The sequence below is a fragment of the Rana temporaria genome, chromosome 2, assembly GCF_905171775.1.
Source record: "Rana temporaria chromosome 2, aRanTem1.1, whole genome shotgun sequence".
In the NCBI taxonomy this organism is placed as follows: Eukaryota; Metazoa; Chordata; class Amphibia; order Anura; family Ranidae; genus Rana; species Rana temporaria.
In genome coordinates, this window is record NC_053490.1 from 442883666 (window position 1) to 442909045 (window position 25380).

The 25380-nt window shown below is 44.7% G+C and overlaps 1 protein-coding gene across 2 annotated transcripts in view; it reads left to right on the forward strand.

Annotated features, from left to right (window-relative positions):
* NLK (nemo like kinase) overlaps positions 1 to 25380 on the forward strand; it is a 249330-nt gene that overhangs the window by 188851 nt on the left and 35099 nt on the right. For both annotated transcript variants that reach the window (XR_005747103.1, XM_040338431.1), the window contains exons 6-7: positions 6785 to 6994; positions 23526 to 23627. Coding sequence is in view for 1 of the 2 variants with exons in the window: in XM_040338431.1 (XP_040194365.1) it covers positions 6785 to 6994; positions 23526 to 23627 (312 nt within the window). In the remaining variant the exon portion in view is untranslated. The remainder of the gene's footprint in view (positions 1 to 6784; positions 6995 to 23525; positions 23628 to 25380) is intronic.

Consider the following 25380-nt stretch of genomic DNA (forward strand, 5'->3'; position numbering starts at 1 on the left):
ACTACCACATGAATGTCAACAACCCCCACTTCCTAATTCAAGGCGAGATATCAGGCGCAGTTATTTGTTTCTTGTACTACGTCCAGCTGCTGGCTGATATGAATACCTCTGGTCCAGCCGCGACTGACTGTAGCGGCCGCTACATGGCGGCGGCGGCAGCGCAGACTCTGCGGCTCACACAGCGCAGGAAGGGGGATATCCCGGCCCAGCATCCCAGGGGCGCCTGGTTTACCCCAGCTCCTCACTCGCAGAGACGCCGACAAGGAGGAGGAGGGAGGGGAGCCGTGAACACTCTGGCGCTTGAGCACCCTCACCTCTGTGGCGCCTGGGTGAACTGCACCCTGCGCAGCCGTCTCAAATCAGCCCTGATTTTTCCGCCCTGTTCCCCTGTCAGCGATGGCGGCCCGCAACCCGTCCGGTCCATCGGGAATTATCCCGGTTCTCCCGATTGGCCAATCCGGGCCTGAATACTGGCCCCTCCTCTGAAGGGGCACCCAGTCAGAGTGCAGTCAATGTCACGACTGTGGCCTACATCAGCCATCAAGGGTACACCAGGTGGCTGGCTGCATTTAAGGAAGCATACCAGATCTCTTGAACAGAAATTCACTTTCCATCGATCTGTGGTCCACATCCCAGTGGACAACTGGAAATTGGATAATTTCAGCCGCCATTGTCTGGATCGGGGACAATGGCCCCTCATCCAGCCCCTCCTCCAGATGTCTTCAATATGATATGCCAAAAATGGGTGAGTCTAGATGTGGATATCTTCACCTTCACTGTACCCAAATAAAATAGATTTTTTTCCCACTAATAGAGCTTTCTTTTAGTGGTATTTGATCAACTCTTTTTATTTGTTGCGTTGTAAACAAGACTGACCTCCCTTTTTCTTTTCTTTTTTTTTTTTGTTTTGTTTTGGTTTTTACTTTTTGCTATAAAACCCATACAATAAACAAAATGAAAAAATCACATTTGTTCATCCATTTAAGCCAATATATATTCTGCTACATTGTTGCGCAAAAGTTATAGCATCCTACAAACTATGGGATATTTAATATTTTTTTACTAGTAATGGCGGCGATCAGTGACTTATAGCAGGACTGAGATATTGCGGCTGACAAGTCTGACACTTTTGGCACTTTTTCGGCACCAGGGACACCAATATAGTGATCAGTGCTAAAAATATGCACTGCCACTGTACTAATGACACTGGCTGGGAAGGGGTTAACATCAGGGGAAATCAAAGGGTTACATGTGTGTCTAGCTAGTGTTTTTACTAAACTGTTGGAGGTGCTTGTATTGGGGGAAGGCAAAGATCTGTGTCTTTGCTTTGCAGGAGCACTGGATCTATGCCTTCCTTACTGACAGAACGGTAATCTGCCTTGTTTACATAGACAAACTGCCGTTCTGAATGTAACAAATGATCCCAGAGTGCCAGCAGACATGGAGCCCATGGTATCCAGTGACTAGCTCCCGCTGTGTATAATCACATCGCCTGCATGCCCCCAACTCGGAAGTGCTGGATCATGTTCTAGGTATGTGATCCAGTGCAGTAGAGCTGCCTTTGCCGCCGTATATCCAAGCAGTTAATAATGCCCTGGTCTCGGTTCAAGCTAATTTACTCCTTCCCTCTAGTGGACTCCTACCTTGTCTGCTTGAAGAAAATGAAGCAAGAGAGAAAAACAACGATTCTACTTGCACAAAACTGGCCCAAAATATCCTGATACATAGACCTACTGAAACTTCTAGCAGACATCCCCTGGCCTCTTCCCAAAAGGCAGATCTGCTATCTCAAGGCAGTCTATGCCATCCTGCTTCTCAGTTTCTAGCTTTAAGGGCATGGCCGTTGAAACCCAGATACTAAAGGATGGAGGGGGTTTTGAGTCTGTAATTCCTACCATGCTAAAAGCAAGAAAAGCCTCTTCCCGGAAGATGTATTATAACACCTAGAAATCCCTTATTGCTGTGTTGGGAGAACAGATACTTCATCACTTTCATTGCCATAACCACCAGTACAGGGTAGATTGGGGGGGGGGGGGGGGTTACACTTTCACTGCCATGACCACTAATACAGAAGGGGAGGGGATTAACATATCCCCAAGACCACCAATACAGGGGAGAACGGAGGGTTAACTTGCCATGAGCCCCCAATACAGGGGGGTTACCTTTCACTGTCGCTATCCATGCAGGGTGGGTTGGGTCAAGTTTCATTGCCACTGCCCACCAATGCTTGGAAGTGATGGGGAGTTACATTTTTCTGCCACTGACCATCATTGTTAATAGTTCTGACACCAGTGGGTGGGTGTTCTTATTGCGGTCACTGACATAAATTCTAGGGGTTATACTACAACTTCTTCAGTGTACATTGTGATGCACTGCAAAAAAAATCAACATGACTGTATTTTTTGGGGTGCAAGACTGCTGCTATTGGCCCTCTGGAAGTGTCAGGGGCACGCTTAAGGCCCTCTATAATTTTACATTTGACCACTACTGGTCTAAGTGATCAGTGGGAAAATGCTTCTGAGGCCCCATACACACGAGAGGATCCATCCGCTGAAAAATCTCAGCTGATCGGTTTCAGCGGATAGATCCCCTGGTGTGTACGTTCCAGCGGATATTTATCCGCGGATATTTCCGATTTCCAGCAGATAAAAATTTGTAGACATGCTTACAAATCTATCCGCTGGAATCGGAACCAGCGGATCGATCCGGTGGTCTGTACAGACTCACCGGATCGATCTGTCCGAACCCATCCCTCGCATGCGTCGTAATGATTCGACGCATGCGTGGATATCCTTATATGACAGCGTCGCGCACGTCATCATCGCGGCGACGGCGCGACATGTCACCGTGATGGGAATTCCGCGCGGATTTCAATCCGATGGTGTGTACACTCCATCGGATTAAAATCCGCAGAGGATTTATCCGCGGATACGGTCCGGCGGACCGTATCCGCGGATAAATCCTATCGTGTGTACGGGGCCTTACTTGCCGCAGACTTACACCATAATTAATAGTACCACTGAGACTCTAAACTTATGCATTTGTCAGTTGAACCTTTAAAATATGTACTGTAAGGGGAATTCAAAGACCACCATGCAAAACCGTGCTCTAGTTTATGCTTTGTTTGACATCAAGAAACCTGAGGTATAATAGAGGATTAAGTTGATTTATTTAATGTAAACAAAATGGAGAAAATTATTTAGATAGTGTTATTTCTTTACAGCCCACCCATAACATTATAGTTTGCAAACTACCTAGAATGCGATTAGTAGATTCCAGGTCTTATAGTAGAATGGTGGTTATATTTGTGTTTCTATTTATATTCCTTTTGTGACTGTTTTATACTGTGGCAAGGAACACAAGCTGAGAAGGTCTTAACTCCCCAGTGGGGGTATCCTTTGTTGAAAACAACTTGGAGTCTTATATACCTATCACTACTACGTCTAATAGTAATGCACAAACTGACAGCTTTGAGGTAAAATACACACAAGCTGCCAAAAACATGCACCTGATCTTGTGCATCCTTTTTTTTTTTCTTCTGTATTTAAATGTATATATTACAAGTATTATACATAAAGATGTGACCCCTTTAACAAAAGCAGATTACATGATTAGCTCAAATTAATTTGACATTTTTTGACTTTTGCAAATATCAAAATAGGTACTTGCTGCATATACCGCATAGATCTTTTTGACCCAGATCTGACAATAAAGAGGACCTGTCATGCTTATTGCTATTACAAGGAATGTTTACATTCCTTGTAATAGGAATTACTGTGATCAAAAAAGAAAATTTAAAGGGACAGTGTAAAAATAAAAAGTACTTTTACTGTCAAAAAATAAAAAAATAAAAAGTAAAATAAGAAAATAACTGTCAGAAAAATGCATGGTCTTCAAGTTTTTACAAGTTATCAGTTAGTGATTGCAAACTATTTGTTTCTTTAATACCAGGTTTGTACTTCGCTTCTCTTTTGCAGTGTAATTTAACAGAGCAGCCCTTAACCCTCTTTTTTTCTTGGGTCTCCCTCTAGTGCTCCTGGCTCCTCTTCTTTGTGTGCCCACTTAGCAAGCCGCTTGCCATGGGGGCACACCTGTGGGCTATTTCCTGAGCCACGCTGCATGTGTCCATAGATGCAGAAAGCTCAGCACCTCCCCCGTGCCCTTATCACAGGTTTGACAGCAGAGAGTCAATGCCTTTCTCTGCCTCAGCAAACACCAGGAAGTAAGAGGAGAGAGCTGCTGCAGACGGCCACAGCGCTGGATCAGGTGAGGCCTTGGGTAAGTATAAGGGGGAGTGTAAAGCTCGGTGTAAAGCTTGGTTCACACTAGTGCAGGCCGTGCGTTCCTGTTGCATGTGTGGGAATCAAGTTGATTACCACTTTTTACTGCTCTTGCAAGAGGCACGTGGCTGCCATTCATTCTAAATAGCACCCACACGGATCTCGGCTCTCATCACAATCGCAGGTGCAGGAACTGCAGGGCAGGATTCCCATTTTTAAAAAGGTGCATGCACCATTTTTGTGCATTTCACACAGCATGGCAGCCAATTAATTTGCCCGAGCAAACGCGCACCACACAGCCCGCGCTAGTGTGAACCGTGCCTAAAGCAGAACTTCATCCAAAAAAGGAAGTTCCGCTTGTTTGCATTTAAGACCCCCCCCCACTACCATATTTGCCACTTCTTGGGGGGTAGTGAGGACCTGGTTTTGACAGGTCACACGTCTGGTCAGATGAGCAGCGGCTATCAGAGTCAACGGTTCGCCTCCCTTATCCTGCAGTCTTCTGAAAAACATCACAGTTCCCAGACGACTACAGGACCATTCACAAAGCTCAGCCCGGCTCGCACATGTGCAGTAGGAAACTAGGTGTGAAGCCGCAAGGCCCGAAAGACATTAAATATTAACCCTTTGCTAGTTAAACTTTTGTTTATAACATGGCTTCAAAATCCGATCCCTGCATAGCCTGACAAATCTCACTGAAGTTGTATCAAATCGTTATATCATTGAAGTAGTGCTGAAATAGTTTTCAATTGCGGTTGAAGTCAAGCTTTAAATCGCACCACTTTAAATCGTACCCGGTGTGACCACAAGCTAAATACTGTCTAGTAGAGTGGCCGATGATGTCACTGGTTGCCAGGTATCTGTTGTTTTCACAGCTCACTAGCAACTAATGATACTGACTGTAGGTGGAGCCTGATGGGGAAGCTGATGTATTAGTACCCCATCAGGTCTGCTCTCTCCTATGATTGACAGCAGACAGTGCACAGATTCTGTAGCCAGTAGCAAGCTATCTTATGGCTATGGAATCTGTCTACTCTCCGTGGCAAAGGGAGTGCACTGAAGAGGAGCTAATGATTCAGAGTCCCTGTTAAGCCTGCCATAGATGGTTTGAATCTTGGCTGGTTCAGCAGGGACCGGCCGAGATTAAAACCAGCTATGGGCAGGCTGATTGTACCCAAGCTGATCCATCGACTTGGGTACAACCAGCATGTCAGATTTTTATGTGATTATTGCCACTAGCAATAATCGCTGTGTATTCTCCAGGCACCCACTCTCCTCCCGGAAAGAAAATGGTGCCATCTATAGCCAGCTTTAGACTCTGCCCACCCAACTACAAAACTCTCCTTCGTCTGTGCTCTCTGTGTGACAGGGGCAACGGCAGATAGGAAGCCTAGCTGCACAGAGGATGACTGTGCCTATAGGTATGTTTGTTTCTCAGCCTGATTTTTAATGGCTGGATCAGTCATCTCATGTCTGTGGGTCGTTTTGTACCCTGCATGAACATAGCTTTTTTGTTTGTTTTGTAATGTATCTGTCTTAAGCTGCCTTTTACCACCTGCACCCAATAGCTGATTTTTTTTTTATGCTGGCTCAATACATTCTGTAGCGGCTTTTCTATATTGTATATTTTATTCTGTAGTTATATTTTGCCATGTGTAGCCAACTGTGATAGCTGTATTTGTGAGTAATTCACCTCTTTTCTTCATACAGGTACGGTAAGTATTTTTTTACAAGGCGTCTCTGAATGTTTTATGATAGTGAGTGGGTCACTTGCTGGTATCTTGTTATGGTCCATATGTCTGAGTTGTACAGAGAGTCTGTGGGGTGGCATTTTCCTGCTTTCGATTTATATAAGTGAATACTGCTTCATATTTTGTAACGTGCAGCTTGATAAAAAGCTATTTTTGCATACTATAATTAGTTTAGACTGAAGCTGGGGGCAAATGAATATTCCACTTTGTTATAGATTTTGGCAATTTCAGTTTCAAATAAAAAATAAAAAAAAGACTGCTCCAGAAAGATAAAGCTGATTCTCTCCTTTTTAAAAAAAAATCTAACACTGGTTAATTGTCTTTTCATGTGTCCTACCAGGGCAATTTCCCTTAACTTCCTGTTTCAGCGATACAATATAAACTCTTTCCAAAGTGAGGAGAAATCTCATGTGATATCACCAGGATAGGTGTTCCTTGCAAAAATGTTTCAGTTACCTCCTGTTGTGTGTTTTTCATCACAACTCATTACAGTTACAATTTTCACCAGGGCTAATAGAAAATGAGAATCACCCCCAACAGGAACACGGCAATAAAAACCTGACTGGGTTTCTTTCCCAGCAATATCTATTAAAAAAAAAGAAGAAAGAAAAGGGAAACTGGTTAGAAAAACTCTATACATACATGCTATATATAAAGTGTCTGCTTATAGGAATGCTGACTGTCCTTTTTTTTATTTATTTTGTATTCAAAAGTATGGGTAATCTAACCTTTTTTTTTTTTCTGTTTTACCAGATTTGTGACTTTGGATTGGCAAGGGTGGAAGAACTTGATGAATCTCGTCATATGACTCAGGAAGTTGTCACTCAGTATTATCGGGCTCCTGAAATCCTAATGGGGAGCCGTCATTACACTAATGCTATAGACATCTGGTCTGTAGGATGTATCTTTGCAGAGCTGCTTGGACGAAGAATATTATTTCAGGCACAAAGTCCAATACAACAGGTAAATGGCTCATTTTGTTGATTTCAGCTCATTGAAGGTCATGCGGGATAAACACTATACACATTACCTTACTACTTTACTACATCTTTGCATGTATATGCTTCATATCGATTTACCCATCTTTATCATGTGACATTCTGGGTATAAATTTCTCGTTTGTGTGTGAAATCCAGGTTATTTCACATTTGAAGTTAATTTGCAATGAAAGTAAGTGTAAGAAGGCTTCAGTTAAAGTATGCAAAAACCTAGCACATCGTCCCACGGGTTTTCCTTTTTAAAAGCTCCTTCACTTTATTGCTAAAGTATGGCAGTAAAAAACAAAACACAGACTCACAGAAACACAGAATCCTGTTTTTACATAGCAACATTTCAGAGCGTAACTAAACCTTTATCAAGCTAGGAGCTAACAGAGTTTGACTGTGGCGGCTGCATCGATCGTGTCATCCCTTTTATAGGGGGACACAATCGATGACGTCACTCCTACAGCCACACCCCCCTACAGTTGAAAACACACTTTAGGGAACACATAACCCCAACAGCGCCCCCTGTGGTTAACTCCCAAACTGCAACTGTCATTTTCACAATAAACAATGCATTTTAAATGCATTTTTTGCTGTGAAAATGACAATGGTCCCAAAAATGTGTCAAAATTGTCTGAAGTGTCCGCCATAATATCGCAGTCACAAAAAAAAAATCGCTGATCGCCGACATTAGTAGTAAAAAAGAGGTGATCAAATACCACCAAAAGAAAGTTCTATTTGTGGGGAAAAAAAGGACGCCAATTTTGTTTGGGAGCCACGTCGCACGACCACGCAATTGTCAGTTAAAGCGACGCAGTGCCGAATCGCAAAAAGGGGCAAAGTCCTTTAGCTGCATTTTGGTCCGGGTCTTAAGTGGTTAATGTTTTACTGTAGAGAACCTACTGTGCTTACAACACAGCTTGGCCTATCAGAACAAGACTGGGAGACATTCACGCTGATTTCAAAGAGAGCTATAAAGACTTCCAGACAAGATAGCGCAGATAAGAAAAAATACGATTATGGATGCTGCCATATGATCTGGTTGTCAGTCTAGCCTTAAAGCGGGAGTTCACCCGGAAAAAAAATTTAACATTAGATTGGGCCTAATTACGGGAAGCAGAATCGGGTGTTTTGATTAAAATCAATGCAGTACTTACCTTTTTTGAGATAGATGTTCTCCCGCCGCTTCCGGGTATGGTCTTCGGGACTGGGCGTTTCTATTTGATTGACAGCCTTCCGACGGTCGCATACAGCCCGTCACGAGTTGCCGAATGTCGGTGCGGCGCTATACGGCGCCTGCGCACCGACGTTCGGCTACTTTCGGAAACTGGTGACGCGCTGTATGCGACGGTCGGAAGGCTGTCAATCAAATAGGAACACCCAGTCCCGCAGCCCATACCCGGAAGCGGCGGGAGAACATCTATCTCAAAAAAGGTAAATACTGCATTGATTTTAATCAAAACACCCGATTCTGCTTCCCGTAATTAGGCCCAATCTAATGTTAAAAATTGATTTTTTTGGGTGAACCTCCACTTCAATAGGTTAGCTCGAGGGTATGCAACCCTGGAGAGGTGCAGATCACCGTGAACAGCATGGAAGAGATCAAGGATGACCAGGTTTAGGGGTTAACCTAACAAGGTTCTATTCAAAAAAAATAATATGAAAGGTTTGAAGAAAGCTTAAAACAAAACATTATACGAATGTTATTGTAAACATATAAACTTATCCTAAATGAGAAACTTGGCATTTTCTTTCGTCCATAGTGCCAGATCACAAGTAAGTAAGGCAGAGTTCACATGTCATTAGAAAGCAACACACAGAACAAGGGTCAGCAGTAAGTAATTTGGAGTTCAGAGATCAGTAGTAGAGTCAGATGCAACACAGAGTTAACAAATGATTAGTAAGTAAAACAGGATTCAGAAGTTAACATATGCAACTCAGGGGTCAGAATTAAGTCAATTTACACATATGTTGCCCTGTGTAGAACAATCCATGTTGGATCGCTCTTCAGAGGGCACGTCACATGGGGTGGGAAGGTGTTGTATCACCTCCTCACTGCCTGATTTGTCACAAACTGACAAATCAGAAATAAGTTAGAGTTGCAAAATCTGCTCATTAACTTTACATATCTCCTTTTACCTAATATACAGTATCAAGGCTCACCAACGAGCCACAACCACCTTTATTGGTCCTGGTTGTGACCCGGTTTCAGGGTGGTACCGTCCAGCAAATGAGAATAATTCTTTCCGCTCCGCATTGCAAAGCACTGCAGCATACAGTATGTACACCCCATCCACTACCTTTGCCTCTTAAGAGGTTAGAGGGGTGGTTTGTCCTTACTGCCTTAAACTGCAAATGTAAACTAGGCCTTTCTCAGAGTTCACAGGTCATTATTAAGTATGCAGTGCAGAGTGCAGGGGTCAATGCCCATCATTCTCCAGTAGACTGCGATCAAAGAAAGACATACCTCATCATGTTTTTATTTTTTTGCTTCAGCTCCAGAAATTATTATTGCCACTTAAAGAAGATACTGTATACAGCAAATTGAAACAAGTGCTGTTGTATCTGTTCAATTGGCAATAAAGTTATTTGTAGCTGGTGAGAAAAAAAAGTGGCGGAGGTATGGCTTTCTTTGATTGCTTTGTATATTGCTGCACTGATCTGAGAGACAACGCGGTGGGGTCGGTCGCAATATACCAGTCACCTGCCCACAATTGACCTGTACATTGTAATTTACGCGTTACTGGTCTCAGATGGAGCCTAGGTTCACATTGCTGCGGGTTAGAAATCGTGCTACTTCAGCTGAACAAGCTTTATTATATCCCGGCAATGCTATCCGACTTCAGGGGCAATTTGACAGACATCTGTGTGCTTCCTGCACAGATATCAATACAAATGCCCCCCCCCCCCCCCCCAAAGTCACCAAAAGTTATACAGGAACTCATTTTGGGAATCAGTCCGGCGCCGCAAAGTAGGCGCTGCACCGGTTCAGATGGTGCCATTGCGGGCAATAGCCGCTGATTTGGCATGCGATTTAACGTGTCAAATCACATGCCAAACTGCTCCACTATGTACCTGGGCTAAATCATGGTTTGTATGCATGTGTGTGAAATCGCATCTCAAATCGAAGCAAATCGTACCCAGTGTGAACCTGGGCTCCATGAGGTGGCATGATTTAGAAACTCTGCTGAAGTGTGGGTAATTTAGGGCTGGGTTCACAATGCTGCAAATTCTTTTGCGAATTTGAGCCGTTGCGATTGCTCAAATTCGCAAGTCATTAAAATAACATTGTTTTCCATTAGTGCCATTCACATCAGTGTGGTGCGAATCTAAGCTGCGGGAAAAAAGGGTCCTATGCGAGTTTGATTCATTTGCGATAAAAATTCAGCTCTATAGACTGGCATTCCCTGAAATCGCGGCCGCGAATCATGGCAAAATTGCGGCCGTGAAAAATCGCTGTAAAATCACGCGATTTTGAATTCAGTGTGAACCTAGCCTTAAGCGGGATGTCACAAACTGACAAATCAGAAATAAATTAGATTTGCATAACCTGCTCATAACCTTTGCCTACTCTGCACATCTCCTTTCACCTAATATCCAGTATCAAGGCTCTGAAGTATTTGTTCCTTCTGCATTTGTTTGGATACATAGGAAGGAAGCTTTGAAACCAGATCAAAGATTTCAGCTGGCATTTGTACAATTTTTTTGAGTACTTTTGATCTGTAACTTATTAGTCAGTTCAGAAACATTTAAGAAAAAGGAAGGAATTGGCAAATGAATTCTCTGGTAAAAAGCCTGGGAACAACGTGTACTAGAACCACGGAGATGACTGATCAGCTGGAGGTGGAATCATGCAGACAGCTATCGTCAGATAACAATTTATAAAGACATGTCTGTGTTATATAGCATAAATCATAGCAGGCTTCTACAAGCTAAATTAAAATTTGACAGCTGCTGTAGAAGTACAGAGGGATTCCCTTGTTGTGCCAGTTTCTCAGGAGCTATGAACGCCATTTTAACTACAAGGCTGACTTCCATTGCTGGAAACTTACAACATTCGTAGTGAGGATTGGGAGTAAAGCTCCCCATAGACTTGTTCCAACCATGTATGGGCAGGCTGAATGTATCCAAGGTGATTGATCAACTTTGGTACAACCAGCCTGCCAAAATTGACATGGGACTACTGCCAGCAGCTGTTATAGCCGCTAACAATAGTCACTGTGTTCTACCAGCAGGGGCGACTTCCCCCGCCCCGAAGCCCCCCCCAGCCCTGACGGGAGAAAGCAATGGCTCTGCAGGCGGTATTATTATTATTATAAAAGGGTTCATATAGCGTCAACAGTTTGTGCTGCGCTTTACAATATGGGGGCAAACAGTGCAGTTACAATATAATTCAATACAGGATGGATCAGAGGGCTCTGCTTGTTAGTGCTTACAGTCTAGAAATGAGGGTCAAGTGGAACAAGAGATACCAGCTGTGGGGGATGATCAGATGGAGAAAATTAAAATAACATTGTTGGGTGTGGGTAGAATTGGCTTCTCTGAAGAGGAGGGTTTTCAGGGATTGTCTAAGGCTGGGTTCACATACATCAGTTTTGGATAGAATAAGTTTGAGGAAGTGGTGTGACATCCAGACTGATGTATCTGATATTAAATTAGTTATACGTGAGGAGACTGAAGGGGTGAGCTGAGGGGTGGAGAAATAGGTTTGAGTGTCGTTAACGTAGAGATGGTATTGGAAGCCATGGGAGGCTATCGGCTGACCCAGGGAGGAGGTGTAGATTGAAAATAGGAGAGGTCCAAGAACAGAACCTTGGGGGACCCCGACAGAGAAAGGAAAAGAGAGGAGGAAGTATAATTGTAAGTAACCCTAAAGGTGTAGTTGGATAAGTAGAAAGACAACCAGCAAAGAGTACAGTCACTGAGACCAAAGGAGTGGAGGTTTTTTTTTGAGGAGGGGGTGGTCAACCGTATCAAAGGCAGCAGAGAGGTCCAGGAGTAGGAGTACAGAATAGTGTCCATTGATTTTGGCCATTAGTAGATTGTTTGTTTTAGGAGAGCAGTTTCTGTGGAGTGTTGAGAATGAAATCCATACTGAAGGGGATCAAGAAGCCTATTCTCAGCAAGGTGGTCACTCAGTCGGTTGTAGACCAGAGGTTCAAGGAGTTTGGATAAAAAGGGGAGAAAGGAGATAGGGCATAGGTTGTTGAGATTTGATGGGTCCTGCAAGGCTTTGGGGCTGACAAATGCATGTTTTAGAGCAGGGGTGGCAAACACAAGGCCCGCGGGCCGAATCCGTAATGTGGCCCGCACAGCAGCCTCCGTCCGCTACCTAATTTTGGCAGTTTGGGATCCCAGTCCCAGTCCCTCAGTGCCGTGAGCGGCACGGCAAATTAGCGCATGCGCGGCCAGTCAGTCTGAGCACAGGCATAAACATCTTCCCCTTACTGTGCCGCTCTGTCTCCGCCTCCACCGCCACGTCTCCACCCGTCTGGGCTTAGGCTGCCACTCTGGTCTCCGCCCTGTCTCCGCCTCCTCCGCTCTGTCTCCACCCATGTCGGCTTACGATGCCACTCTGGTCTCCTCCTCCGTCCCGTCTCCGCCTCCACCACCGCCCCGTCTCCGCCTTCACCCCGCCTCCCCAGTCCCTCCAGCCAGCGATGCCAGCTTTTTTGCATGCCACTGACTGTGCATAGTGGCAGAGATTGCTGGCAGCCTTTTGGTCATTTTTTTCCCCCATCCAGCGGGCTGCGTCCTGTGGCTTGACTTACGGTAATTAAGTGTGTGCTGCACTGTGTACTTAGCGCAATCCTGACCCATGCACTGTGTACGTAGCGCAATCCTGACCCATGCACTGTGTACGTAGCGCAATCCTGACCCCCCTCCACTCTGTATGTAGCGCAATCCTGACCCATGCACTGTGTACGTAGCGCAATCCTGACCCCCTCCACTCTGTATGTAGCGCAATCCTGACCCATGCACTGTGTACGTAGCGCAATCCTGACCCATGCACTGTATACATAGCGCAATCCTGACCCATGCACTGTGTACTTAGCGCAATCCTGACCCATGCACTGTGTACGTAGCGCAATCCTGACCCATGCACTGTGTACTTAGCGCAATCCTGATCCATGCATTGTGTATGTAGCACAATCCTGACCCATGCACTGCGTACGTAGCGCAATCCTGACCCCCTCCACTCTGTATGTAGCACAATCCTGACCCATGCACTGTGTACTTAGCGCAATCCTGACCCATGCACTGTGTACGTAGTGCAATCCTGACCCATGCACTGTGTACTTAGCGCAATCCTGACCCATGCATTGTGTACGTAGCACAATCCTGACCCATGCACTGTGTACTTAGCGCAATCCTGACCCATGCATTGTGTATGTAGCACAATCCTGACCCATGCACTGTGTACGTAGTGCAATCCTGACCCCCTCCACTCTGTATGTAGCGCAATCCTGACCCATGCACTGTGTACGTAGCGCAATCCTGACCCATGCACTGTATACATAGCGCAATCCTGACCCATGCACTGTGTACTTGGCGCAATCCTGACCCATGCACTGTGTACGTAGCGCAATCCTGACCCATGCACTGTGTACGTAGCGCAATCCTGACCCATGCACTGTGTACTTAGCGCAATCCTGACCCATGCACTGTGTACGTAGTGCAATCCTGACCCATGCACTGTGTACTTAGCGCAATCCTGACCCATGCATTGTGTACGTAGCACAATCCTGACCCATGCACTGTGTACTTAGCGCAATCCTGACCCATGCATTGTGTATGTAGCACAATCCTGACCCATGCACTGTGTACGTAGCGCAATCCTGACCCACTCCACTCTGTATGTAGTACAATCCTGACCCATGCACTGTGTACTTAGCGCAATCCTGACCCATGCACTGTGTACGTAGCGCAATCCTGACCCATGCACTGTGTACTTAGCGCAATCCTGACCCATGTATTGTGTACGTAGCACAATCCTGACCCATGCACTGTGTACGTAGCGCAATCCTGACCCCCTCCACTCTGTATGTAGCGCAATCCTGACCCATGCACTGTGTATGTAGCGCAATCCTGACCCCCTCCACTCTGTATGTAGCACAATCCTGACCCATGCACTGTGTACTTAGCGCAATCCTGACCCATGCACTGTGTACGTAGCGCAATCCTGACCCATGCACTGTGTACTTAGCGCAATCCTGACCCATGCACTGTGTACGTAGCGCAATCCTGACCCATGCACTGTGTACTTAGCGCAATCCTGACCCATGCACTGTGTACGTAGCACAATCCTGACCCATGCACTGTGTACGTAGCATAATTTTGATGGTGGGAGGGTTTTAGACATCTGCTGTATTGGGAGTGGGGTGCTCTGGATGTCTGCTTATAATTATTATGAGAATATAATTCCATGCCAGTTGAAATGGAGGGTTGCAGACTGCTGGTATCGTCCACAAGAGAACTTTATTGAGGACACCATGGTGTTCGATCTGAGCAGTCTCCAATAAAGTTTCTTGTGGATGTTACCAGTGATGTGTGACCCTCTTTTTCAAATTTACATCACCTGCTACAGAAGTGTGAGTGGGCTCCATGCTGGTCTGCACCTGCCCTTTACAGCACTGCAATGGTTACATACCATGGCAGGTGGAGCAGTAAACTTTGGATATACTGACCAATTCCATGTCACTTTACAGAGGTATAGGGACCATAAACTACAATCAACCCCAAAATGTCCAAGAAAAGAAAAGTTGATGCAGAGAGATGGGAAAGTGAATACATGTCTGTGCTTAATGGAGAGAAGCCGGTATGTCTAATTTGCTACGAGGCAGTGGCAGTGATGAAGGAATACAATTTACGCCGGCACTTTGAGACCAAACACGGAGCCAAATATGCTAGCCTTAGCCACCAAGAAAAGCAACAAAAGGTCAAAGAATTAAAAGGCAGCCTGCATTCTCAACAGAATATTTTTTCAAAAATGACAGCAAAAAATGACGCAGCAGTGAAAGCCAGCTTTCTTGTAGCTGTAGAAATTGCGCGAGCTTCAAAGTGCTTTTCAGAAAGTGTAAAGCAGTGTATGCTGAAGGTATGTGAACAGGTGTGCCCTGAGCAGAGACAAGCTTTAAACAATGTCAGCTTATCAAGAAACACTATCAAAGACCGATTCAGGGACCTAGCGTGGAATCTTACAACACAGCTGGCTGAAGAATCATGCAGTTATCTGGCGTTTTCATTAGCTATTGACGAAAGCACTGACAATATGGATACAGCTCATCTAGCCATTTTTGTAAGATCCGGTCAACCAACCAAAACCTTCTCCAAATTCCTAAATCCTGCTACAAATCGAAGGGAGAACTCCCAAGCTGCTGCTCTGCATGTCCATTCGCACACTGTGAATGACAGCAGCGGGAGTCTCCGAATAGCCCATGCTCTTGTGCACATCACTGGATTGCAATGGGGCTCAGGTAAGAATTAGGGGGGCTGCTGCACAGAGGTTCAACTTCAAAAACTTGAGTCTTTAGAACCACTTCCCGACTGCAATCCGTATATATATGTTCGGTTTGCAAGTGATTTATCGTGATTATGGCTTAAAGCGGAGGTTCACCCGTACAATATACTTTTTCCCCTTAGCTTCATGCTCGTTTTGTCTAGGGGAATCGGCTAGTTGTTTTAAAATATGAGCTGTACTTACGGTTTACGAGATGCATCCTCTCCGTCGCTTCCGGGTATGGGCTGCGGGACTGGGCGTTCTTATTTTGATTGACAGTCTTCCTAGAGGCTTCCGACGGTCGCATCCATCGCGTCACGATTTTCCGAAAGAAGCCGAACGTCGGTGCGCAGGCGCAGTATAGAGCCGTACCGATGTTTCGGCTTCTTTCGGCTACTAGTGACGCGATGGATGCGACCGTCAGAAGCCTCTCGGAAGACTGTCAATCAAGAAGGAACGCCCACTCCCGAAGACCCATACCCGGAAGCCGACGGAGAAGATGCATCTCGAAAACGGTAAGTACTGCTCATATTTTAAAACAAATAGCCGATTCCCCTAGACAAACCGAGCATGAAGCTAAGGGGATTGTTTAAAAAAATAGATTAATGGGTGAACTCCCGCTTTAAGATATCAGCCGAACGTATATATACGGATTGCAGTCTGAAAGTGGTTCTAAAGACTCAAGGTTTTGAAGTTGAACCTCTGTGCAGCAGCCCCCCTAATACTTACCTGAGCCCCATCGCAATCCAGTGATGTGCACAAGAGCATGGGCTATTCGGAGACTCTACCTTCTCATTGGCTAATACAGCAGCCGAGTCATTGGCTCCCGCTGCTGTCATTCGCAGTGTGCGAATGGACATGCAGAGCAGCAGCTTGGGAGTGAGCCTTGCTTGCTCTAAGGGGCTTTTGACAGGTGGGAGGAGGCAGGAGCATCGGTGGGGAACCCCGAGAGGAGAAAGATTCGGACGTTTCTGTGCAAAACCACTGCACAGAACAGGTAAGTATGACATGTTATTTAAAAAAAAAATTGCCTTTAATATCACTAAAGAAAAAAGAGACAGCTTTTATAAAGCATTTTTTTTTTGTGACATGTCAGAAATGTATTGATGCACACTTGTACACTTTAACCTCTTGACCACCGCCCCATGTCAAAAAGACGTCCTCCTTTTTAAAGTTGAATATCTCGATAACGGCAGCAGCTGCTGCCACAACCGAGATATTCATCTTTGCAGGGGGCGGTGGTGTACACGATAACGGCGGTCTCCGCGGCGGATTCGCCGCGAGATCGCCGTTATCGGTGGCGGGAGAGGGGCCCCCCCCCCTCCCGCCGCTCTCCCGCGCTCTCCGCCGCTTACCGGAGCCGTCGGTAGCGGCGGAGGGGATCCGATGTGTCCGGCAGCTGAGCGGGGACGGGACTGAAGGAGAAATCTCCTTCACCCGTCCTCATAGCTCTGCTGGGCGGAAGTGACGTCAAAACGTCAGTCCCGCCCAGCCTCTTAAAGAAACATTTTTTTTTTTGTCATTTGAAAAAATGACATTTTTTTTTTTTATTTTTTTTTTTGCATTTAAGTCTAATTATGAGATCTGAGGTCTTTTTGACCCCAGATCTCATATTTAAGAGGACCTGTCATGCTTTTTTCTATTACAAGGGATGTTTACATTCCTTGTAATAGGAATAAAAGTGATCAATTTTTTTTATTTTATTTTTTTCAGTGTAAAAAATTATAAAACTAAATAAAAATAAATAAGAAAACCAAAAAAAAATTTTTTAAAGCGCCCCGTCCCGACGAGCTCGCGCGCAGAAGTAAACGCATACGCGAGTAGCGCCCGCATATGAAAACGGTATTCAAACCACACAAGTGAGGTATCGCCGCGATCGTTAGAGCGAGAGCAATAATTCTAGCCCTAGACCTACTCTGCAACTCAAAAAATGCAACCTGTAGAATTTTTTAAACGTCGCCTATCGAGATTTTTAAGGGTAAAAGTTTGACGCCATGCCACGAGCGGGCGCAATTTTTAAGCGTGACATGTTGGGTATCATTTTACTCGGCGTAACATTATCTTTCACAATATATAAAAAAATTGGGCAAAATGTATTGTTGTCTTATTTTTTAATTCAAAAAAGTGATTTTTATCCAAAAAAAGTGCGCTTGTAAGACCGCTGCGCAAATACGGTGTGACAAAAAGTATTGCAATGACTGCCATTTTATTCCCTAGGATGTCTGCTAAAAAAAAATATATAATGTTTGGGGGTTCTGATAAATTTTCTAGCAAAAAAATTGTGATTTTCACATGAAGGAGAGAAGTGCCAGAATTTACCTGGTGGGCAAGTGGTTAATACTGTAACAACTGCTATGATATTGGTAAACCACTGAAGCAGGATGTCTGAGCTGTGCTTCATTTCCTGTGACTAATTTGTTTAACTCCCACCATTAGAAACACAAAGTACACAAGTCAATAGTTTTTTACTTTGCATTTTCTGGATGGCCTGAGCTTTTCCCCAGAATCCCAATGATAACATTCCTGTGTGTAGTTTATGAAAATATTTTAATGTTCACTGCTAATCTAAATGATCAAGACTGACATGGGTATCAAAGCAAATCATCTACTAATAGACCTGGCTTCAGGCCCACGTTGATGATGGATTCATTCTACACCTTGAGAGATGGCAACTAACAAGTGACAAACTGTAAGAAAAACTCTTCTAAGCAGGAGTAGTGCGACTTGACAAACATTATTAATTTTCCCTAAGTTCTTCAAAAGAACATGATACCCAGGTGCCCTTTTTTTTCCAAAGCAACATTGCACTGAGCAGTTTTTGTAGCAATTATCGTTCTCAGGGGAGTTTTTGTTCCGATTACACGTTCAGCTGCAGCATTCACAACAATCCTTTGGCAAGCTCTGAGGACCAGGTGCACAAACCCCCACTGATAAAGGTTGAATTATACCCTTTTCTTTGCCTGACAGGTATATTTGCCTACTGATCACTTTAACTCTTTCCTGCGCACTGTGACTCATTGTACACACCTGCAGCCAAGTCCGCATACAGCCTAAAGGTTTTTTTTTTTTTTTTTTAAAGACTACCTGGACTTTTGTAGACGGGGGTTTGGCTGGAGCTTTCCCAACCAATTTGTGCCCTTCTTAATTTATGCAGTAACCTTTGTTTCCTAAGTCCTTGGGGAACTGTGCTTTTCAATTCTTTTCACAGAATCTCCAGTAAAATTACCAGTAAGGTTTATTTAAAATGTTTTAAATAAGCAAATCTGTGCTTCTACCTGGAAGTAAGAAAAACCAGCATTGTTAGTCCTCTTCTACACAGGTCTACACAATGTGTGTGCAGTCCTGAATTTTAGTGTGCCCGGGAAGCACAGGTGCGCAGCATCAAGTACCAATGCCTGCAGCCTGAAAATACACAGCTGCAGGGCTGAACACTGTACTGAGTACTAGATGCATTTCAGGCCTTTGGCGTGCAGGGACATGTGCCTAGAACTCAGGCATCCTCATTGTTTTGTATTCTAGAACCTGTAATGCCGTGTACAGACGATCGGACATTCCGACAACAAAACCGTGGATACATTTCCGACAGATGTTGGCTCAAACTTGCCTTGCATACACACGGCCACACAAAGTTGTTGGAAATTCCGAACGTCAAGAACCCGGTGACGTCCAACACGTACGACGGCACTAGAAAAGGGAAGTTCAGTACTTGTTAGTAGAAGTTTGGTGAGAGACGATTCAGGCTTTTCAGGATCGTGCTTTTCAGTCCGTTACAGCGTGACAAATGTGCTACCTCCATTACGAACGCTAGTTTTACCAGCTTCCGTCTCGTACTTGATTCAGAGCATGCGTGGAATTGGCTACACGTATGGAATTTACGATACAGGATTGTGTTGTCGGAAAATTTGAGAACCAGCTCTCAAATTTTTGTTGTCAGAAATTCCGACAGAAAATGCCCGATGGGGCCTACAGACGGTCGGAATTTCCGACCAAAAGCTCCTATCGAACATTTTTTGTCAGGAATTCTGAGCGTCTGTACGCGGCACAATGATTCAGCTACTTATAGAAGGTAAACTTTGAATGCAGTTGCACGGTTTTGCGCACCACCACAGTGATGTTTCCATCATAAGTAGAATTGGATGCTAGAGCTTCGATGCAGACAATGCCCCATGTGCCCATGTTCATACAATGTTTACAGGTGTTTGCGCCTCTGCCTGTACTTTTAAATGTCTTACAGTAACCATTGTACCTGTGCCAACACTTTGAATGGCCAGTGTTTCCAAGAAAAGCACACTGCTTATATGCAAGTTTCATAGTAGAGGAAGAGATGTAGTAATTGTAGGATGAAGAGATTCTGAAGCCTGTAGACACCACTTCCCATGGATGGAATGACAGGCATTGTGTCTGCATCAAAAGTTTTAAATGATGTATTGGCTAGGATGGGGACAGCATTGAGGGGCAGGATTTATGAAGTAACTGCATTTACGCTTTTAAGGGCAACTCCACCTAAAGAAGAAATAAATTGGATTTTTGGCAAGATAAATTCACAGGCTTGTCTCTCCCAACTCTCCAAAGCCCATTAAGAGTTTGTGCAACTTGATTCTCCTTAGTACAAAATAAAGAATTTGGGCCTCCAATTGTACCTAGAGTACCATCCTCTTTATAGTCTTATGGGCTGACTTTTAGTTTAAGCTAGTTTTTATACATGCCATATTTGATGAATGTTGCCATTATTAACTGGTTTTCTGTTAGAATCTAAACCTGAAGATTGCTTGCCTCTTGTTACTTGTACAGCAATATTTTAAGTCAGTGGTCGTCAACCTTTTTGAAGAGCAAGGGCCACTTAAGTTATTTGGTAACCAGTCGCAGGCCACAATGAACTATGGGCTTGTACCATCCCCAAACTGCAAATTTAAATGAGCCCTTACTGTCCTGAGCCCCCTATAAGGCTGCTTTCACACTGATGTTCTGAAGTTTACCCGCACCGTGGGTGCAGCTCAGTGCACCTGAAGCTTTCCTGCGGGTTAGCTGCACTGAGTCATAGACTTCTATTACATCTTGCGGGTTTGCACCAAAATGCCTGCATTCAGGCATTTTGGTGTGCTTTCAGAAAGCGCACCAAACCCACAGGATATAATATAAGTCTATGGATCAGTGCAGCTAACCTACAGGAAAGCCGCAGGTGCACTGCACCCACGGATCAGTGTGAAAGCAGCCTGATAACCATTGCAAAAGTATTGCTCATGTATGGCAAAACTCTATGATGCACAAACTGTGATTTTTCAGACCTTCCTTCACTTTCTGCATCTGGAATCGCCAGTTGTAGAAAATGTTGCTGTCCCAGGGGGAGTGCATTTGGTATCACTCTCTGCCTAGGGAACAGGAGCCAGTGCCATAGAGGAAACATCAGCTTATGCGGCTCCTGCTCCCTCCACAGCTGCTTGCTTCCTCTACTGCTGGCTCCATCCACAACACTGATGCTGTAGGTGTAACAGGCGCTCCGTGCGCCTGTTCCCTTTGCTAATAGACTGGCACTTTCAGCGCCGTAATGCACGGAGCTCGTGCGATGATGTCATCGCACGGCGCCGCCCTGCGTTCCAGCGTGGAACGCGGAAGTACGCCGCACACGGCGCCCTGTTTGAAATCAGTGCGATGCGTTTCACCTGATCTTCTGCCTATAAAAGCATTCAATGGAGATACAGCCCCTGTTCTATTATTGTCAGCTGTAGCCTGTCAGCTCAGCTACCTTACACATGCAGCTGCCTTTTCTCCCTTTTCCGGAACACCGCTCCAGGAAACTACTACTTAGCTGCTAAAGACTTCCTCTACAACAACAGCATTGCTGGGAACTACCTTCATGCCTTGAACACCTTGCACCATGGACATTCCATCTCCTGCATAGAGATACCTAAGTATAAGTAGTCATTCCTTCACTTGTAGTTCTATAGGAAGATCTAATGCTAATGTTTCATCTATTACAATTGTAGTATTACAAATACCGTGTGGATATTACCATATCTTCTGGGAGATACTATTGTGCTAAAGCTTGTGTCACGTACATGGTAGGAGTCTGGTATGATGAGGTCAGCCCCTCTTGTATCTCCAGCCCAAAGCCCTCTGAGGGTGAGACAGATGGCGGTTAGGGCTAGGAGGAACACGAGTGCCTGTAAGTGTTGCTTGTAGAGCGGCTGGAAGCAGGTGAAGACTTGCAGACGCTGAGGGGCCAGCGGGTACAGAGCACAAGTGATGTTGAAGGAACCAGTTGGTATTAAGGGGAACTCCAACCCCCTCGCAAGGTCAGGACGAACAGCTTGCAGGAACTTCCGGGATGCGGAGGTCAGTGGACTAGCCGGGTCGGAGCACAAACGGGCAGCAGAGTACCAAATCATAAGCAGGAACAAGGTCAGAGGATAGCCGGGTATGGTAACGGACAGGCAGCGAGGTAACCAGGGAACAGCAGGAGCGAAGTCAAATAGGAAGCCGGGATCAGGAACCAAGTAATCAGGCAGATATCAGAGTCCAAGGGAGAAGTCAGGGAAAGCCAAGTCAGCAACGGAGATCCGGTAAGATAAACAGGTGTCAAGAAATCAGGGCACTTGCTGAAGACCAGTCAGCACCGCCTGGCCGTTAGAGCCCTCATTTAAATAGCTACTAGGAGGAGTCAGGAATGCCGTTTGCGCATGCACGCCGTCCGTTGCGCATGCGCAGAAGCGCGCTGAGGCGGCTGGTGTATTCTTTGCGCATGCGCACCGGAGTTCTGGACAGACTGTTGTGTTCTAACAGTGTGCGCATGCGCACGTGTGTGCGCCAACGGTCTCTCAATCCTTTTCTTACAGCTTGTTGCAAAGGAGTACCTAAAAGGGACAGCTACCGCTAAATTACTACAGCAATATTTAGTTCACGTATCCTATTATAAATTCCTGAGCTATATTGCCTCTCATATGTATGCATTGCTACATCTACAATTACAGCTCATGTCTGCAACTATATTTACCTGAGCTATACTGCCTCTCATATGCTAATAGTATTATATCTACAATATTCACCTCAAGTATGCTACTAATTACCTGAGCTATATTGCCTCTCATACGCAAGTACTATTACTCAACTAAAGTACCTGTCATAGGCAAGAAAGAGTTGTTACTACAACTTCTAATTACTATGAGCTCGACATAAGTACAAATCCTCATAGGCCTTGTCCTAATTGTTTGAACATGTTCGCTCTATCTTTACTATGCTAGGGGTTGATGCTATTTAATGGCATCTCCCCTAGTGGCCTAATACATCCCTACATGCTAAGGTTGATATGATGTAGAGAACCCCCAAACTCCTGTTGCTAGGAGTGTCACCTGGGGTCCCTTACTGATAGTCACCTGCATGCAGTGGTGTATTGGGATATTGACCTTGAAGTATAATTTTAAACGCTAAGCTCTGGTCGCATGTTGTAATGCGTCCATGCTTAGTAGCTCAACGCCTTTTTTATGTGACACAGATATGATGTATAGATCCCCCAAACTCCTGTTGCGAGGAGTGACGCCTGGGGCCTAATACTGAGTTTTCGCATAGAGAATCGCATTGAAATCCTTGCAGTTGTGGTTCACTCCGTTCACCATTGCTGTTACACTAGGATGATGGATCGGCAACCCACAATCTGGGCTTGTCAACCCACCATCCCAGAGCAGGGGGTCGTGGGCCACTTCAGAGGGCTCCGGGGGGCCACATGTTGGAAACTCCTGTTTTACAGTCGTCTGAGCAACTTTAGACCTGATGCAAGTATAATAGTTCTGGTATTTTGTGAAAACCCAAACACATGATAGACTCACCCATGGTCAGATCTAACCTTAAACATGTATAAATTAAAATACTGTAGCATACCATGTTTGCACAATTCTGTATTTCGTATCCTGGTGATTTTTTTTTTTCTCTGTCAGTTCTGCGATCAAAAATGGATTTGGAATATATATGTAAAAAATATTGGTACAGTGCTTATTTGTCCTCTTGGTTTGATTTTCAGTTGGACTTGATCACGGATTTGTTGGGAACACCGTCACTTGAAGCAATGAGGACGGCTTGTGAAGGCGCCAAGGCACATATACTCAGGGGTCCTCATAAACAGGTAATGCAGCCATCTGGATGATTGTACTGTAGAACTGAAAATAAAAGCATCACAAGCTGAAAACCAGCGCAGCTATACATTTAAAGTGACTGTCCTAAAACAAAAGAAAGACAATTATGAAGTGCAGGCATATAGAGGTCTGCACAAACAGCTTTATAGTGACACCAAACTCTGATTTTAGAAACATTTTCATTCAGTATGCATTCTTAACTCAAAGTAGCTTCTGTTGCTCTAAGTCTTTTCCAGATCTCAATTTTTTGCTGTGATCTGACTTTCTTCTAAAGGGTGGATTCTTCATGGGCCCACTGTATGTAGAACAAAGGCCACCCTCTCTTGGTCACTTCCAAGATGAACTAGGGACTAGGAATATTGAAATGTGTAGTGTGCATAGAGCAGAGCGGTTAACGAGCACTGCTCATTACAAACAAACGGAAGTAAAAAGGATAAGGAAAGGTTTAAGAGCTCATGGAGGACATTACAAAGAGGCAGAAAAATGCAGACAGTAAACATTTAATGCAAAATAGATCCAAGTAGTGGTTGTGTATGGATATTTTTTGGAGAATAAGGATGTTTAGTGCCACTATCATTTAACTTAAATGACGTAGGCTCTTTACTATGTGATCAGCTGTGACCAGTCAATAACCACTTGAAGTCAATCACAAACATGTATGTGATTTATCGGCAAGTGGATAATGATGGGGCATATGAATTTAAAGCAGAGTTAAACCCATTTCTGTGTTTATTATGCGGCTGCGCATGCGTGAGTCACACTGCACATTCTGAATGGCCAGGCAATCTTCTGAGACCTGTGACGTGTCTCAGAAGATTGCAGGGGGAGAGGAGAACTTCCGTTCAGCGACACGAGCAGAAGTGGGAGCTGGGTATCTGTCAAAACTAGATTGCATGTCGGGGGGGGGGGGGGGTCAGGAGTCCATAAAGCAGAAGTTCCACCTTTGGGTGGAACTCTGCTTTAAGTTCTATTTATACAGACTTATCTGACCACTTTCCAAATGTTTGCAGGTAAAGGTAAGCATACAAGCATTAGGGTGGTGGTGAGGTTGTACAAGAGGAACTAAAAGAAACTTCTAAACTACTAAGATATAGCATTTCCTTCTTAAAACAGAAGGTATTCATAATCACTTCCAGCAGACAACCAAAAACAAGAAGCTCAAGTCCTGTACATACGGCCGGGATTCTCATCAGGAAAAAACATAGTTTTTCCTGACGAGATTCTTGGCAAGATTTTTTTTGCCGGCCGAGTGTACATACATACGATTCAAAAGAACCGCCGTTCTTTTGAATGACACAAACGGGGTGACGTCATCAACTACGACGAGCATGCGCTCGTCACATTCGATGCCGCCGCCACCATCTTGCTTCACCCTACCTCTGCCTTGGACGCTACCGCACATGCGTCAAAGTCATTTTGAGCATTCGCAGGTTTCCATGGAGGCAGGTAAGTATACACACACTCAGGTTTCTCGACAGGAAAACACTGCCAAGAATCACAACGAGAAAATAGAGAGCAGGTTCTCTATTTTTCTCGTCAAGATCCTAGGCAATTTTCTTGACGAGAAACCTCAAAGCCTCATACACACGCACAGTTTACTCGGCAAAAAAGCTCAGCCAGCAGTTTTCTTGCTGTTTCTGGTCGAGAAAACCGTGCGTGAGTACGAGGCTTCAGTCTCAGATCTTGGTTTGTGAGTTTTGTGCTGGAAGTGAGGATATGTAAATACCTTCTGTTATAAGAAGG